General features: G+C 24.7%; 4 protein-coding genes across 4 annotated transcripts; 1 reads left to right on the plus strand and 3 right to left on the minus strand.

Moving 5' to 3' along the window:
* Positions 1–213: 213 nt before the first annotated feature.
* LOC122500326 (esterase FE4-like) lies at positions 214–3,369 on the minus strand. The gene is made up of 8 exons (XM_043609210.1): positions 3,079–3,369; positions 2,436–2,718; positions 2,154–2,339; positions 1,686–1,879; positions 1,405–1,567; positions 895–1,212; positions 531–669; positions 214–462 (listed from the first exon to the last, which is right to left on the minus strand). Exons 1-8 carry the CDS (start codon positions 3,211–3,213, stop codon positions 288–290), a joined length of 1,593 nt encoding a protein of 530 aa, XP_043465145.1. The 5' UTR covers positions 3,214–3,369; the 3' UTR covers positions 214–287.
* A 771-nt stretch (positions 3,370–4,140) lies between these two features.
* Positions 4,141–8,516, plus strand: LOC122500325 (nose resistant to fluoxetine protein 6-like). The gene is made up of 12 exons (XM_043609209.1): positions 4,141–4,519; positions 4,649–4,899; positions 5,258–5,475; positions 5,709–5,982; positions 6,137–6,303; positions 6,448–6,616; positions 6,812–7,008; positions 7,318–7,456; positions 7,542–7,737; positions 7,827–7,969; positions 8,048–8,178; positions 8,381–8,516. The coding sequence occupies exons 1-12, from the start codon at positions 4,216–4,218 to the stop codon at positions 8,409–8,411; spliced, it is 2,220 nt and encodes a 739-aa protein (XP_043465144.1). The 5' UTR covers positions 4,141–4,215; the 3' UTR covers positions 8,412–8,516.
* A 288-nt stretch (positions 8,517–8,804) lies between these two features.
* On the minus strand, positions 8,805–13,533 carry LOC122500327 (modifier of mdg4-like). The gene is made up of 5 exons (XM_043609212.1): positions 12,962–13,533; positions 12,159–12,335; positions 11,506–11,992; positions 11,384–11,440; positions 8,805–9,190 (listed from the first exon to the last, which is right to left on the minus strand). Exons 1-5 carry the CDS (start codon positions 13,142–13,144, stop codon positions 8,805–8,807), a joined length of 1,290 nt encoding a protein of 429 aa, XP_043465147.1. The 5' UTR covers positions 13,145–13,533.
* Positions 13,534–13,986: 453 nt separating this feature from the next.
* On the minus strand, positions 13,987–15,804 carry LOC122500288 (transmembrane protein 208). The gene is made up of 5 exons (XM_043609143.1): positions 15,644–15,804; positions 15,146–15,304; positions 14,880–15,016; positions 14,681–14,765; positions 13,987–14,566 (listed from the first exon to the last, which is right to left on the minus strand). Exons 1-5 carry the CDS (start codon positions 15,647–15,649, stop codon positions 14,432–14,434), a joined length of 522 nt encoding a protein of 173 aa, XP_043465078.1. The 5' UTR covers positions 15,650–15,804; the 3' UTR covers positions 13,987–14,431.
* Between the last annotated feature and the right edge of the window lie 52 nt (positions 15,805–15,856).

The following is a 15,856-nucleotide window of genomic DNA, read 5'->3' on the forward strand; positions in this document are numbered from 1 at the left end:
CTTTTTTTATCAGGAATGATTTTACATTTCCTGTATTTGTCAGAAGTATTTCATTTTATTCGAGTATTATATAATTTTTTGTTACCTTTTAGAAAAAAAATTATATCCAATTTTTTTTTCTCTTTTATTTCCTTCTGACTGTTTTCATGACTTTATAATTATTATAATAGTAAATAAAAAATACTCATAAAATTTATTCTGATTGTAGTATAATTAAATTTTTTTCCCAATTTTTATTTTTAGAAAATTGTTTTTAATTCTTTGATTTCGAAAAAAACAATATTGTATTAATTTTGATTTGTTTTCTTAACTGACCAAAAAGGTTTCCATAAATTCCACGATTTCTCTTCTGGATTTTCTTTTAAAGCAATTTCTTCATCTATATTCAGATAAAATTTATGACAATTGGAAATTGGTTTCCATTTGATATTTATTAGGTCATCGATTGCTGATGTTGGATCGCTAAATAAATTTTTAAATTTGTAAATTTTTATGAGAAAAAAAAGAGGGAGGAGGAAAAAAATCCTTACCCAGTTTTGGCGAAGTTTGTCCACAATTTTGTCATTATTTGCATCATTAAATAATCTTTTGTTCCTTTTTTAATTTGTCGTTTTTCACCTAATCGTGGACGATAAAAAAGAAGAAAATTATCTTCAGCATGACCAGCGCCTAAAAAATATTATTCCAGTTTATATAAGTAAATATTATACATTTTTTTTATATTTGAAAATATAGTTAGTTTCAGTTAGTTTTGTTGTTTTAGTTTCAATTTTTTTTAGTTAGATTTTAATTTCTTTAGTTTTTGTTTTTTACTCCTAGTTTTTTAATTTTAGTTTTTTAGTTTGAGTTTTTTTATTTGAAGTTTACGCTCTTAAAAATTTAATTATTACTCACCTTCATAATCTCTGAAAATTGGATTCCTTTCCGAGACAACATCGGCAATTTTATATGCTAATCTGTACATAAATGTAGGAGTTTTTTTAAGTCTTTGCTTTTCAACGATAAACTGAATACCATTTATCATACAAACATCTCCTCGATATTTCACTATATTCTTGAATTCCTCAATGGTGATCGGATTTTTCTCAAAATAAAATTTTTCCACTCTTCCAACGAATTCCGGTAAAGTAATCGTTTTATCCAAATTCAAATGTGACGCAAGATTTTTTCCAAAATTCTCATTAAACATCTTAATTACTTCTTCTGATCTCTCTGTATTATATTTAGAAATTGAAAATTAATTAAAAAGGAAAATAATGTATTTTACAAATTATTCGCTTTCTTTAAATTTCCAAATAATTTAGAATTGTAGTTAATTGAATAAATTTAATTAAATTAGTGAAACGAATTAAATTTATTTAAACGAAATAGAAATATGTAATTAAGGGGGAAAATGTAATTTACCAGTATTGAGTACATTGCCCTCTAAATTATTGAATCCCATCATCAGAGGAACATTAATTCCGTTTTCAACTAATACTTCTAATGGTTGTGGTAAAAAAGGATTTTCGCTGTCAATATCCAATGTTGGCAAAAAAGGAGCATTTGCAAAAAATACACTGAGTTCCTATTAAATGAAATCAGCAAATTTGTAACTAAACTAAATAAGCAAATGTAATTAAATCAGTGGTTAATTAAATATTCACTCAGCAATTAATTAACTCACTGAGAATTTTTCGTTCTACCTTCACTAATTTTAATTCAGCTTGAAGAATTTCTCTCGTCGAAAAATTGCGAAATAATTGCACAGCTTCTTCCGGATTGTCAATTTTCTTTCCTAGAACTTCCAACATCTTGAAGGCAAACTCCTTATTAGAGCTTTGAAAAGTATTCTCACTAACAGCAACTCCACTTTGACAAATAGCTTTCTGGAAAAGTCCTGCAACAAAAAAATTATTGTAATAAATTATTTACTTATTATAGTATTAATAAATTATGGTAATAGATTAATTCATAATTTATATAATAAATAATAAATAATAAATTTATTTATTACCTATTTGTGTGATAAATTTATTAATATTTTTATTTATCATCTATTTATATAATTTTTTTTTCTCATAAATTTATTCATAGCAATAAATTAAATTTTACTTTGATTTTCAATTCTAATCTTTCTTAACGGAATTAATGAATTTAAAAAATTCCAACACCTTTAGCGAGTGGAGAAATACAATGATAATGAACGCATGTACTTCCGGAACTACAACCAAATATCGTTATATTTTTACTGTCGCCTCCGAAGGTTTCAATATTTTCCTGAATCCATTTCAAAGCACAGACTTGATCTTTCAAACCTTGATTACCGCTGCAGTCTTTTGTGTTTAAATTCAGGAAACCTGAAAAAAATAGTAAATAATAAAATAATAAAAATGAAAAGAGTAAATTCAACAGCAATTAATTAAAAAGGAAAAATTAGAAATTAATTTTGATACCAAAGAAGCCGAGTCGATAATTAAGAGAGACAAAGACAATATCATTTTTGAGAAGATAGTCCGGACCGAAATAATTTAAATCTGAGGATGAATAAGAAAATGCTCCACCGTGGATCCAAACCATTACGGCTTTTTTTCCCGTCAGGGAATTTGTTGCAATATTGAGATATAAACAATCGTCATCGCCAATAATTTCTCCCGTTCTCAAGTGAATTTGTCCAGCTTGTTTCTCATTCTCGAGAGAATTTCGAATTCCACTCCAAGGTAACGGTGGTTGAGGATCCTGCAAAAAAAAGAAACATATTTTAATAATTTTTAAAACTTGCATGAAAACAAACTGAAACAATTTTTAGCTCCACAATTAGCATTATTAAGCTTTTTAATGGAATAATAATTAAAAAGAAGTCTAACACGTGTGTGTTTGTTAAAATTTGATCCCGTTGCGACCGCCATTTTTGATAGTGTGACGTTCTCCCAAAAAAGGTACCTAAGAAGTTCTTAGGTACCTTTCCTCAGAGCGTGATACACTTCCTATTTGTCAAAAAATGTTTTTTTTAATTATTTTATAATAATATGAAAGATATAAATTTAATTACAGTAACATAGGTTTTCTTGTTAAAATAGAAAAAAAAAGAAAAAATACCTGAAATCTCAAATTTCCGACCGGAGCTGCAGCATAAGGAATTCCTTGAAAGACGATATATTTTCCTCCATCGATATTCTCCCTTGAAACACCTTTTAATAATCCTTCTTTCACTTTAACCACGAATTCGTTCATTTTCCTTTTTTTTCACATAAATCTGTTGACACTTTTTAAGCCAAAGAAATAGAGACAGAATTCTTCTTCTTCTTCTTCTTAAATGACTTGTGGCCTTATCGAGTGTCAGAACTAATGAGACAGAATTACTGATAAGAAATGTGATAAAGGGTCGTCCATAAACCATGTAGCCCCATTTTTGAGGAATTTTGCCCCCCCCCCTCCCCCCATGTAGTACGATATTACATGTATTAGCGCCATTTTTTCCTCTTGTCGTAATCAATTGCTTAACCCCTCCCCCCCTCAAGAGGCTACGTGGTTTATGAATGGCCCCTAAAATACTGATCCTTCTGCAAATAAAAAAATACATTTTCTATTCTTAACTGTTCCATTCAAATAATTAAAAATTAAAGCAATTCTTGATTTTTAAATTTATTCTTCGCAGAGTAAAAAAATTTAATTTTCTCAGTAAAAAAATTAATAGCAATCTTATAGAATAAGCATATCGAGTATGAAAAACGTCAATTTGTAAAAACTTAAATTTAAAATTTAGAAATTTCATAATTAATTAATTTATAATTATGCAAATTTAACTAAAAAAAAAAACTAGTAACACTTTTTTTTCCATCAACGTAAAAAATTATTTTCCACACTATTCATGAAAAATAAATACAATTTTCTCTTCTAATGATAATTAGATTGAACAGAAAAAACATAATCTAATGAACTTCAAATGATCTTTGAAAAAAAAAAAATAATGTTTCCCCTGCTTATAATATCGTAATCATTAATATGTTAATTCTGCTTATTCGAAGTGATCAGATTTTTTTAAATGAACACCTTATTATGTATCAGTCATCAGCAGTGTAATGTGTTATTATTCTTTTTAAGAAAATTATTTAAAAGTATTATAAACATTATTTTTATAAATATACATAAAAATAACAAAATTTAACAATTTTATAAAAAAAAAGAATTCTGGAAATAAAAATTTAATTGAAAAAAAAGGAATTTTTACGTGAAATGATTTCATGTGTTTTTAGAATTTGTATTTTGATATTTTTGCTGAATGGACAAATTGTTTTGGCAGCAATTAATAATGATGAAGTGGCAAAAATTTCACGGAATAAATATATCGATAATTTGACTGTTAATAATGATAATGAAATTAATTTAGAAAAAAGTGTTAAAAATTCTTGGTTCTTGAACGTACCACTATTACCGATTGTTGTCGCAACTTCAGAGTCAATTCCAGAAGGTTCTTGCAAAAAACAATTGCATTTGTATCTTTCGCATTTGAATAATGGAACATTATGGGCTACCGAAAGTGAGTAATTTCGATTTTAAATTAAATTAACTATATTTCAATTTTCTTTTTTTAAATTTTTAACTACGAAAAATTAATTTTCTTTTCCTGAATTAATTTTTTGGATATGAAAATATACCATTTGTTTAGTGTTCGATTCGTCGGCAAAATATCCTTACGGAATTCTAGAAGGATTAACGCAACATTTGGGAATATTTGACCAGTGCCTTCGAATTGATACAAAAGTGCAAAATTCTGATAATTATCCCGAATTCGAAGAAATTCGTGGTAGATATTGTCTCGTTGATATTGAATATCACGAAAAAGATGAGTCCGTAAATTTGACAGAATACATTGACATTTGGTTCGATCCCCATGGTTCAGCGTGGGAGTCTATCAAAGTAATATCCAAAAACTCCTATTTTACCTGTAAAAAAAACCACAAAGGATTAGAATTAATATTTCAGTAAAATAAAATTCTATTTTCTATCTTATGAATAGCTTTTTTTTATTATTTTTATTTTTTATTAAATGTATTATTTGTATAATATTATTTGAATGATTTGAATATTAGAATATTTTGAAAGAAGATAATTTTTCTCTAAAAAAAATTATCCTATTCTCTAAATAAATATTAGGTAAAAAAAAAATTTTAAATAAAAATAAAATGCAAATTTTAAATTATAATTAAATACAAATTTTAAATTAAAATTAAAAATACAAATTTTAAATTAAAACTAAGAATAAAATTTTTTTTAGGAAAAGGGAGACGATAGACGTTATATAAGATACCGTTTGCAAATGGCTTTATGCACACCAGCAATTTGCTCTCCTGACGATCTTGTTCAAGCTTTGAACGAACCCTTGGAAAAATTTGCAGAAAAATATAATCTACAACTGAATATCTCTATAAATAAGAAACTCTGTCATTCAACTCTGGAAACTCCGAAATTATCATATCAATTTTTCCTCTTCTGGTAAATGTCAAATATTTTTAGAAATGAAATTCTAATTACGAATTCTGTCGAAAATTATATTCTTTCCATTATAAATTATAATATCAACTGCTATTTAACAGTAATAATACAATTATAACAGTAATTAATCGTGAATTTATATTTATTATTTTTTTAATTCCAAATAAATTAATAATTAATTCATTAACAAATTAATTAATAAATTTTTAATTTTCAATTTTCCAAAATTTCAGTTTCATCGTTCTTTTTATGATCACTCTGGTTGCTATTTGTTCCATTTACGATTACAAAAATCAAAATGAAAAAAATCAATCACTTCGAGAGGAAATATTCCACTGTTTTTCTGCTCGACGAAATTTGAAAAGTATTTTTAGTGCCAATTATCGGCATCGTGGATTTGATGCTTTACATATATTGAAATTTGCTTTTTCAACTATCGCCTCTACCGGACATCGTCACATACAATTTTTACATGCCTCCAATGTTACTGGCAAATTTTTTGAATCGGTAAACGCAATTAATCTAGAAAAAACAAAAAACACTATTAATATAAAATAATAATAATAATAATAATAATAATAATAATAATAATAAAAATAATAATAATAATAAATTAATTACTAACTGGAAAAATTTAGAAAGAATAAAAAAAAATTTTCAGACTTTAACATCAGCATGGTTTACAATGATTTTTCACAATGGTTCCATTATTGTGGATGCATTTTTTGGTTTCGCTGGACTTGTATTAAGTTATCAATTATTAGAATATTTGGAGCACTCGTCAAAAAATGTTAATATACCTCTTTTAATTATAAGGCGATTTATTAGGTATGTTTCATCTTAAATAGATCTCTATTTTTTTTCAAAAGGCATTTTTTTCATAATTAATGCAGAATTATTTTTAATTCATAATTAATTAAATTAATTTCATTTATTATGATAAATATATGATTTTTTTTTAAATTCTTACAGAATGGCTCCACTTTATATGTTCATTACGTATGCGTATGCAGCATTTTTTTATCATTTAGGTTCAGGTCCATATTGGGAGGAAAGATTTGGATTCGACAGGGATTCTTGTTCGACTTACTGGTGGACAAATCTACTTTTTATCAGTAATTACTACAATAACAGAAATACAGTAAGGAAAATTGTTTTTCAAATTAAATAATTTAATAATTCTAAAAATTACTGTAAGTTTAGTTAAAAAATAATTTTCAATGAAAAAAAGGAGAAAAAAGAAAAAATCCAAATCTAATAATAATAATAATAATAATAATAATAATAATAATAATAATTATTATTATTATTGTTAAATAATTATTGTCATTTACAGTGTATATTTCAAGCATGGCATTTAGCGGTGGATTTTCATTGCTATATAATTGGAATTTTCCTACTATTGGCATTTCAAAAAATGTCACGAAAAAATGGTTACACATTTCTAAGTATTGTTTTAATGCTCTCGATTGCAATACCATTTTACGTGACCTACAAACATGACATCGATACACAGATCAAAGGATTTGGCAAGTAAGTCATTTTCTTTTATTTCTTTTGTATATATAAAATCATTTTCTCAAAATGTGAATTTGCCGAATTCTCATAATTCTGAATTTCAGCATTTTTTTTAATAAACAGACTCAATTCTTATAAAAAATTTAATTCTAAAAATTACTGTAAGTTCAGCTAAAAAAATTTATTTATTAAAAACAAATTTAGTCCTTAATTTACTATTTTATTACTTTTACTACAAAAATTTAGTCTTTAATTTACTATTAATTTTTCTTACTAAAAAAAATAGAATTTTTTTCTATTAAAAAAATATCGATTTTTTTTCAGAACCAAAAGATTTGAAGATTACAGATATTTTACAGATTACTATATAAAAACTCATATGCGATTGCCGGCTTATTTCGTTGGTATAATTATGGGTGCACTTGTTTATGATCACAAATTCGCAAAGTGGCGACTTTCGAAGGTGAAATTTAAAAAAAAAAAGAATTAAATTAACACATAATTAAAATTCAAATAAAATTTTTTCCTAAAAGAAAATATATTTTCAGGTCTGGTCGCAAATTTTATTTCTTTTACAAGTAGTTGTATTAAGTCTTCTTATTCAAGATTTAGCAATTTTTTTTATTGATCCAAACGTGAAACCAAGTCTGTTTCTAAAAAGTCTTTACGCAAGTTTTCATCGACCAATTTTTTCATTTAGTATGTGCTCTGTCGTTTTACTATTCACAATCGGCGATGGTCTAGGTAATTTTTTCTTAATTTAAATATTTTCCTCTGGAAAACTAAGGCAACTTTTTTTCTTTCTATATTGAAAAAGATTTTTTCTTATACAGATTTTCAGTATAATTTCATGACACCAACTTGGGTGCAACCACTTTCAAAACTTTCTTACGCATATTTCCTCACGCATTATATTTTTCATTCCTATGATGTTGGAACTGCAAGAGCTGCCTTCACATTTTCCTTCCATAATTTCGTAACTATTTAATTTTATTTAATTTTATTTAATTTTCTTTTATTATTTTCAAAAATTTTAATTATTTTCTCCTTTCAGTTCAGATTTACCGTACTTGATGGCATCTACACGTTAATTTTATCATTGTTTCTAGTCGTATTAATTGAAAAACCATTCACAAATCTAGGAAATTTAATATTTAGAGGGAGAACTGCAGAAAAACCAATCAAGTAAAATTTCTAATTTAAAAAATTTTTAGAACATAAATTTTATTATAAAATTATAAAAATATAAGTATATTCATATAATCTATAATATATTATTATAAATAATTTATTTAATTAGATTTTCTATTGAATATTCTAATTATACAATTTAAGTAAATGAAAATTTACTTTTTGTTAAAAAAATGATACTTTATTTCTTTTTCAGAGAATCTGAGATAACGAAGAAAATGGATTAATTCAAAAAAAAAACTTTGTATGTATAAAATATTTATAACAAACATATTCCTTTTATCAAGTATATTAACTTAAATTAAGAGAATATTTAAAGTAGATAATTAGATATAGAATATACATTGTCAGATTATGTTTTTTTTTATTAAAATAAATTATTATATAAAATGGAAACAAATTACTTTTTATAAAAGTTTTTTACGCATATTTTTCTGGATTTTTTTCTATATATATATATATATATATAAATTTCACGCATTGGTTTTGTTTTTAACGCATGAGTATATGTAGTGTGTATATAAATATAAACTGTACAACCAATTGTAACGTAACAAATATTTTTTTTTTGTCAATGACTATAAAGCTTTTTTTTTTTAAAAAAAACAAAAATCAGTTCTTTAGACACCACCGGTGATTAGTGGTGATTTATTGTGTTTACTTCTCTTTGTATTGTGATAAAGGTAAGAATGTACACGCAGACTATTGCTGTTTTTGTATTTGTTGCCACACAATTTACATGTTAGACTTTCAAGTGGACCGTGAATATATCTCACGTGGAGTTTTAAATTTTCTTTTCGTGTAAAATGCCGTAAACACCATGGACAAGAATACATTCGAATTACTTTACCTCTTTCGACGCGAATCGTTGGACCAAGTTCTGATATTACCCGTAATGTTGTCTCCAACGATAGACTGCTGCCTGGAATTCCTTTTACTGTTCTTCTCCCTCGATTACTACAACTCGCCGAATCACTTTGAAACGATGCCTCCGCACTATCGTAATCTGCAATTATTCACAGTTCAGAATTATTAATAGTTTAGAAATTATTAACATTTTTAAATTGTTGACAATTTAAAATTAACTGTTCAAAATTAATAACTGAAATTATTAACAATAAATATGAACTTTTTGAATAATTTCAGATTCAAGCATTAAAAAAATTTAATTATTAAATAATTTACTAATTAATTATTCTTGTTTATTAATTTTTAAAATTTTAATAAAATTCTTCACAAGAATTCAATTATTTTCATAAATAATAACATTCTTCGTAAGAATTCAATTATTTTTATAAATAGAAACATTTTTTGCAAAAATTCAATTATTTTTAAACAAAATTTTAATAACATTTCACGAACAAATACAATTATTTTCTAAAACTTTAACAAATCCTTCGAAACAATTCAATTATTTTTATAAATAGAAACATTTTTTGCAAAAATTCAATTATTTTTAAACAAAATTTTAATAACATTTCACAAACAAATACAATTATTTTCTAAAACTTTAACAAATCCTTCGAAACAATTCAATTATTTTTTTAAATAGTAAAATCTTTGCAAAAATCCAATTATTTTAAAAAAAATTTCACGAAAGAATTGAATTTTTTTTCTTAATTCCTTATAAAATCTTTGCAAAAATTAAATTATTTAAAAAAAAATTCATGAAACAATTCAATTTTAATTATACATAGTAAAATTCTTTTGAATAACTCAATTATTTTTAATACAATTTTAATAATAATTTTCGAAAAAAATCAATTATTTTCTACAATTTTAATATTTTTCGAAAAAAATAAATTATTTTCTACAATTTTAATAAATCCATCGAAATAATTCAATTATAGTTATAAAGTCGTCAAAAATTCAATTATTTTCAAAAAAAAATTCACGAAACAATTAAATTTTATTTATAAATAATAAAATTCTTTGGAAAAATTTAATTATTTTTAATACAATTTTAATAACATTTCATAAAAGAATTCAATTTTTAAAAATTGTTCATTAAATTCAATTATTTTCAAAAATTTTAATTAAAATTATTTAAAAAAAACTCCATTATTTAACAAAAAAAAATTAAAAGAAATTCTTCAAAAGAATTTAATTAGAATTTTCCAAAATTTTAATAAAATTCTTCACGAGAAAAATTACATCAATTTTAAAATTGAAAATATTTAAAAATGATAAAGGTCTCGATCACAGGACCGGATATCATTTTTTTCAGTTAAAAATCATTGTCTTGTATAAAATAAAAAAATAAAGTTTTAAATCACAATTTCTAGAGAAACATTTTTGCAATTTTTATATAAAAACAAAGAATTAGAAAAGAATGGAAATTCGAAATTCCTTTTTTTATTTTTATGTCGAGAATTTTGACTATTAAAAAATTATTAACTGTTTTTTTAATCAGAATCCTCAAAAATATGCAAATATACGATTTCTTTAAAATTTTAATGATAAATCTATAAAAGAGAAAAGTTTTTAAAAATTTCAATTTACTTTATTGAAAAAAATTTAATTTTAATAAATTATGATTAAAAAAAATTCGAAGTATTATATTTTTTTAAATATTCGAATCTAATATTTCGAAAATAATTGAAAATTCTTAAAAGACATTTTATTTTCTAGATATTTTAATTTTTGAAAATATGTAACAAAATTTTTCAATTTTTCTCGACTATTTTCAAAATAGGCGACTTTTATCGACGAATTTTCAATTTTTCGAAGAATTTTAATTGAGAATTTTATATGCGATTGATTTCTCTAAAATTTAAAATTTTTAATAATAATTTTAATAAATTATTGTGTAAAAAATTGAATTTTTGTACTTAAATAATTTAAATTTAATTTCAACTTTAATAATTGAATTATAAAATAATGCTAATAAAAAAATTCTAATAATTATTTTTATAAAAAATATTACAAATATAATTTTTAGAGCAAATTTTCATTTGAAGATGTTTTATTAAAATTTGAGAAAATTTAATTATTTCCAGAATATTGAAAAAATAGTTTGAAAAAGTCGCTGTTTAGAAAAATAGTCGAGACCTGAAGTAATGAACTACTATTTAAATTTAAAATTAACAATAGTTTTTCAATATTTTCAAAGAAAAAAATATAAAAAAACATCTTTTCTCTATTTTCAAAGAAAATTAGAATATTTTTTAAAAGACGAATTATTTTTTAAAGTACGTACTCAGTGGAGGTTCTTGATAAGGTGGATATTGCACGTGTTGTGGATCCGGCGGCAAATCTACAAGAAAGAAAAAAAAATTAATCTAAACCAAAATTTCGACAAACTAGTAAAAAAAATTTTACCTTGTGCCATTGTGTCCGTTTGTTCCATTTGATTCTCCATTGTTTCCGTTATTTGATTTTCAGCTGTTGTTGTCGTCGTCGTTTCCGCTATTGTTGTTCCTGTCGTCGTTGTCGTCGTTGTTGTTGTCTCAATCCCCGGTTTATAATCACGCCAATCTCGTTCCGGTTGTGGCAATTTTATAAAATCAAGTGTACAATCCAGCGGTTCGTCTTCTTGCATTTCAGCCTCTTTTTCCAAGTATTCTTCCATTTTTTGTTCAATATTCTCCATTTCGGTTTCCAATTCAATTTTTTGAATGAAACCCTCCCTTGTCTTGTCAGTCGATTGTTCGATATTTTTATTGGAAGACGGACAGTGACATGATTTTTCTGAAGTTTCCGTTAATTCTCTAACGACATCGCAATCATTATCAATTGCATTCGGTGTTGTGTCATTTTTTTCACTTAATGAATGTTCCGAGAGTTCTGCTTCCTTTTCACAAAATTCCTATAAATAAAATTTCCAAATAGTCAACTCGAATGGTGATAATAATTATTATTCAATTATTCAAACTTTAACTCTATGACCTTTTATTTCTTACAAATGAAAAGTATATATAGTTTACTACAATAATCTCTATATTCTAATTAATGGCAATTATTTAAATTCATACCTCGTCATTGTTTTTTGTGAGTCCTTTTATTTGTAAAACTTCTGCGACCTTTAAAAAACTGGCTATATCTTCTTGCTTAATGTTGACTTCTCCTTGATACATAAAATGTAACATTGCCGACAAATCACGATAGTTAACATCTTTCAGTATTACTATCGGATGTTTACACGAGTTCCCCTGTAAACAATTTCAAAGCGAATTAATAAATTCTTTATATTCTTAAACTAATTCTTTAAAATCTATATTTCTTTCTTTTTATTTATATTTCTCTACTTATATTTATTTATATTTCTCTACTTATATTTTTTTATATTTCTCTACATATATTTTTTTCATACTTTTCTCACGAAATATTTTTTTTAGTAACATTTTTTTTCTCTAAATTATTAAACTATAAAAATTAGATTTATCAGTGAAAAAGTAAAGAAAAAATTCAATTTAAATGATTAATGACTAATAATAAACAGTTGGAAGAAAATGAATAACAAGAGTCAAATTAAAACGATTTTTTCTCTGTTTTCAATATAAAAAAAATACTACGCAATTGATAAAACAATGTTAATGTGATTAGTTTCTTATTAACAAGAACTAACGTGTAAATATATACTCTTTCAACAATAACAAACTCGTAGTAAACATACTGCGTACGACGATGTGGAGAACAAAAAACAAAACAAAACCTTAAGAAAAAAAAAACACAGTTAATTGATATTATAAACAAAAAACAAAAGTAGAGATTAAAAAAAAATACTACTGTAAATTCTGATTGAAAACAATTTAATTATTAAAAAATTCCACAATACCTTGAATAATTCCCTGAAATATGTACTGCAAACGGATAAAATTAATTTGTGGGCACGCAAAATTTGACCTTCAGCAGCGAGGGTAACGTCGACCAATTGTTCACCGGTTAATAAATTATAAAGACCAGAAGATAAATTTCTTGGAAATGTATTCCAAACTAATGAGAATTGTTCACCAGCCATGTTTCTTTTTTTTCTTTTCTCTTTAATTTTTTGTTTTCTTTTGTTGAAATTTTCAATTTTTTCCGAATTTTTATAAAATTGAAACAATGAAAACACAACAACACCAGTATAATATAGAGAAAAGTCTAGGTATATCCAAGAGACATGTACGCAACTTAACCCCTCCCCGCGATTTATTTCCGATGTTTCTTATCCCACCACCAACTGTCCTGTCCTGCACTTGGTGCACTTGTCTTGTCCAGACTGTCTTTTTCTACTCATCCATCAGTAACGTATACAACTTTTCACGAACCCTTTTCTCTACACACATCTTTTTTTTAATTATATGCATATGTACATTCTTGGAATTTAATCTATTTTTAACATTTTGTATCATAAACAAACAAAGCAAAATTAAAAACTCGTATTCATTCAAAACTATAAGAAAAGATCGAGAAAAAAAAGTTGCCAACTAATACATTTCGAAAAAAGTCTTTTTGATAAAAAAAAAGAAATTATTAATTAGAATATTTATCTTAAATACACAAAGGAAGAAAATTATTTAGTAAATTGTGACAGCTGTCAAAACAAAATAAATAAATAAACAAATCGTGCTTGCGCACTACGATTGGTTAAATAAAATTAAAGCGCGAATTTTAATTCTATGTACTTAAATAATAAATAAATATTAATAATAAATAATAATAAATGTTGAATTATACTAATTATAATAAAACGAATTATACTAATTATAATAAAACGAATTATACTAATTATAAAAAACGAATTTTACTATTAAGAAAAAAAATTCTACTAAATATAAAGAACGAATTGTACTAACTACAATAAAAAAACGATTGCAATTATAAAAAAACGAATTATACTAATTTCAATTTCATTTATATAATTTAATTTATATTTTACAATTAACTTTTATCATTGTAATTTACTTTTTTCTTATTAATAGCAACAAACTAAACGCACGTATAACAAAATTCAAAGCTATTTCTAAAAAACCCCTGAGATAAATCTCCCAATTATTAAAAAAAAAAGTTGATAATTAAAAATTAATATTCACCTAATTTGTGAAAATTCATTCACAAATTTTTGTTTTTCTTTTTCTTAACAAAAAATTTGTGGCACAAAAATGCAAAGTAAATATGCATCTACTAATTAGATCACAGATATTTTTCTTTTATGAATTTTCATATCAAAATAGAAGACGAAGAGATGATAAAAAGTAATAAAAAATAAAAAAAAGTGTTTAATACATGCCCGTGTGTGAGTTGCATTGTTTTTTCTTTTTTTTTAATGACGTCTTGCCATTTTCCTCTCGAGTTTTTTCTGCTTCTTTTCATCCATTTCCGTTGGTGCTTGAGGTGCTGCAAAAATCCACGGGGATATGATATTCGCCCAAAGCATCCACAATCCTCGAAGTGGTGCCTATAATTTTTAGATATTCATTAATTCATTTTTAATTATTCATTAATTTATTAATTATTAACGACTGGAAAAATCGTTATAATATAAAAAAAAAAGATAAAAGATTTAATTTACCAGAGTTAATAGCAGCCAAAAGTAATTTGAGATGAGGGAAAGTATTTGTACGATTGAAGTAAGGATAATCATGTCTTTCACATGCCTGTAATTTAGTAAACAAATAGGAATTAAAACTAATTCTTTGAAAGTAGAAAAGCTATTGAAAAATTGTAATTTTTAATATTTTAAAAAATTGGAAATTAATTTTTATAATCACTCTGCGATTCCTCCTTCCATGTTGAGATCAACTCCAGAGTCGAGTAATTGTCCCGTTTCGGAATATTTCGCTTGTGCCATATATGACATGAAATGATAACATCCTATGTACACGATTCCAGATAAAAGACTAAGTGTCTAAAATAAATGTGAGTAAAATTATTTTCCTAAAGTAAAATTACAAATAACGCCTTTTGTTCTTGTCTAAGCTTCAATAATATAAATATATTTTTTAATTTTGGAATTTAGTCTCTCCATTGTACTTACAATTGCTAATGTTGTGAATTCGAAAAATATCATCATAATTGTTAAATAAATTCCTACTGCAATGGCAATCATACACATATAAAATTTTAACGTCGAAACATTTTCTTCCACTATTTGCTTTGCTCCCTTTGTTGCGGTTTTCGTACTTTTTGTCGGTGGCTGAAAAACAAAGAAAAGTATTAGTATTAAATTATTAAAATTCAACTGTACAACAATTAATGAATAGTAATTAATAATAATAACTTTTGTTTACTCGATCGAATTTTGAGGTTATGTTCAACGATATTTTTCATACTTTTCTTTTGAATAATTACGAAAAATTTATCATTTTCATTCACAATAGATAATTTTAAAAAATAATTTACAAATATTACTGAAACATTTTAATTTACAGTAAATATTATCTTTCATGTTTTTACTATTTAAAATTGCCTTTAAAAAATAATCATTTCCTATAATGTCTCAGCACTTTTTTTCCAGTAAATAACTACCACTTACCGCCATTATTCCTTCAGTTTTTGAATATTTACGAAATAAATTGTCAAGAATAAAAAGTAATTCACAAACACGGTTTATTATTTAAACAAAGTATCATAATATTCAAAGGGATTGAAACCACATGTCGGAGATGAACATATGGGTTTATGACACACATTCAACTATATGTATAGTTTATACACTGACACCGCACTGACACTAACACGTCAACAA

The sequence above is a fragment of the Leptopilina heterotoma genome, unplaced genomic scaffold, assembly GCF_015476425.1.
Source record: "Leptopilina heterotoma isolate Lh14 unplaced genomic scaffold, ASM1547642v1 Lhet_183, whole genome shotgun sequence".
NCBI lineage: Eukaryota > Metazoa > Arthropoda > Insecta > Hymenoptera > Figitidae > Leptopilina > Leptopilina heterotoma.

Coding starts and splice junctions, on each gene's coding strand:
- LOC122500325 (XM_043609209.1), top strand. CDS start 4,216: ATGATTTCATGTGTTTTTAGAATTTGTATTTTGATATTTTTGCTGAAT. Junction 4,520..4,648: donor AACATTATGGGCTACCGAAA/GTGAGTAATTTC, acceptor CCATTTGTTTAG/TGTTCGATTCGTCGGCAAAA. Junction 7,457..7,541: donor CAAAGTGGCGACTTTCGAAG/GTGAAATTTAAA, acceptor ATATATTTTCAG/GTCTGGTCGCAAATTTTATT.
- LOC122500326 (XM_043609210.1), bottom strand. CDS start 3,213: ATGAACGAATTCGTGGTTAAAGTGAAAGAAGGATTATTAAAAGGTGTT. Junction 1,880..2,153: donor TATTTCTCCACTCGCTAAAG/GTGTTGGAATTT, acceptor TTTTTGTTGCAG/GACTTTTCCAGAAAGCTATT. Junction 1,213..1,404: donor GGGCAATGTACTCAATACTG/GTAAATTACATT, acceptor AATATAATACAG/AGAGATCAGAAGAAGTAATT.
- LOC122500288 (XM_043609143.1), bottom strand. Junction 15,017..15,145: donor AATTCACAACATTAGCAATT/GTAAGTACAATG, acceptor CATTTATTTTAG/ACACTTAGTCTTTTATCTGG. Junction 14,766..14,879: donor ATGGAAGGAGGAATCGCAGA/GTGATTATAAAA, acceptor ACTAAATTACAG/GCATGTGAAAGACATGATTA.
- LOC122500327 (XM_043609212.1), bottom strand. CDS start 13,144: ATGGCTGGTGAACAATTCTCATTAGTTTGGAATACATTTCCAAGAAAT. Junction 12,336..12,961: donor ATTTCAGGGAATTATTCAAG/GTATTGTGGAAT, acceptor AATTGTTTACAG/GGGAACTCGTGTAAACATCC. Junction 11,441..11,505: donor AACGGACACAATGGCACAAG/GTAAAATTTTTT, acceptor TCTTTCTTGTAG/ATTTGCCGCCGGATCCACAA.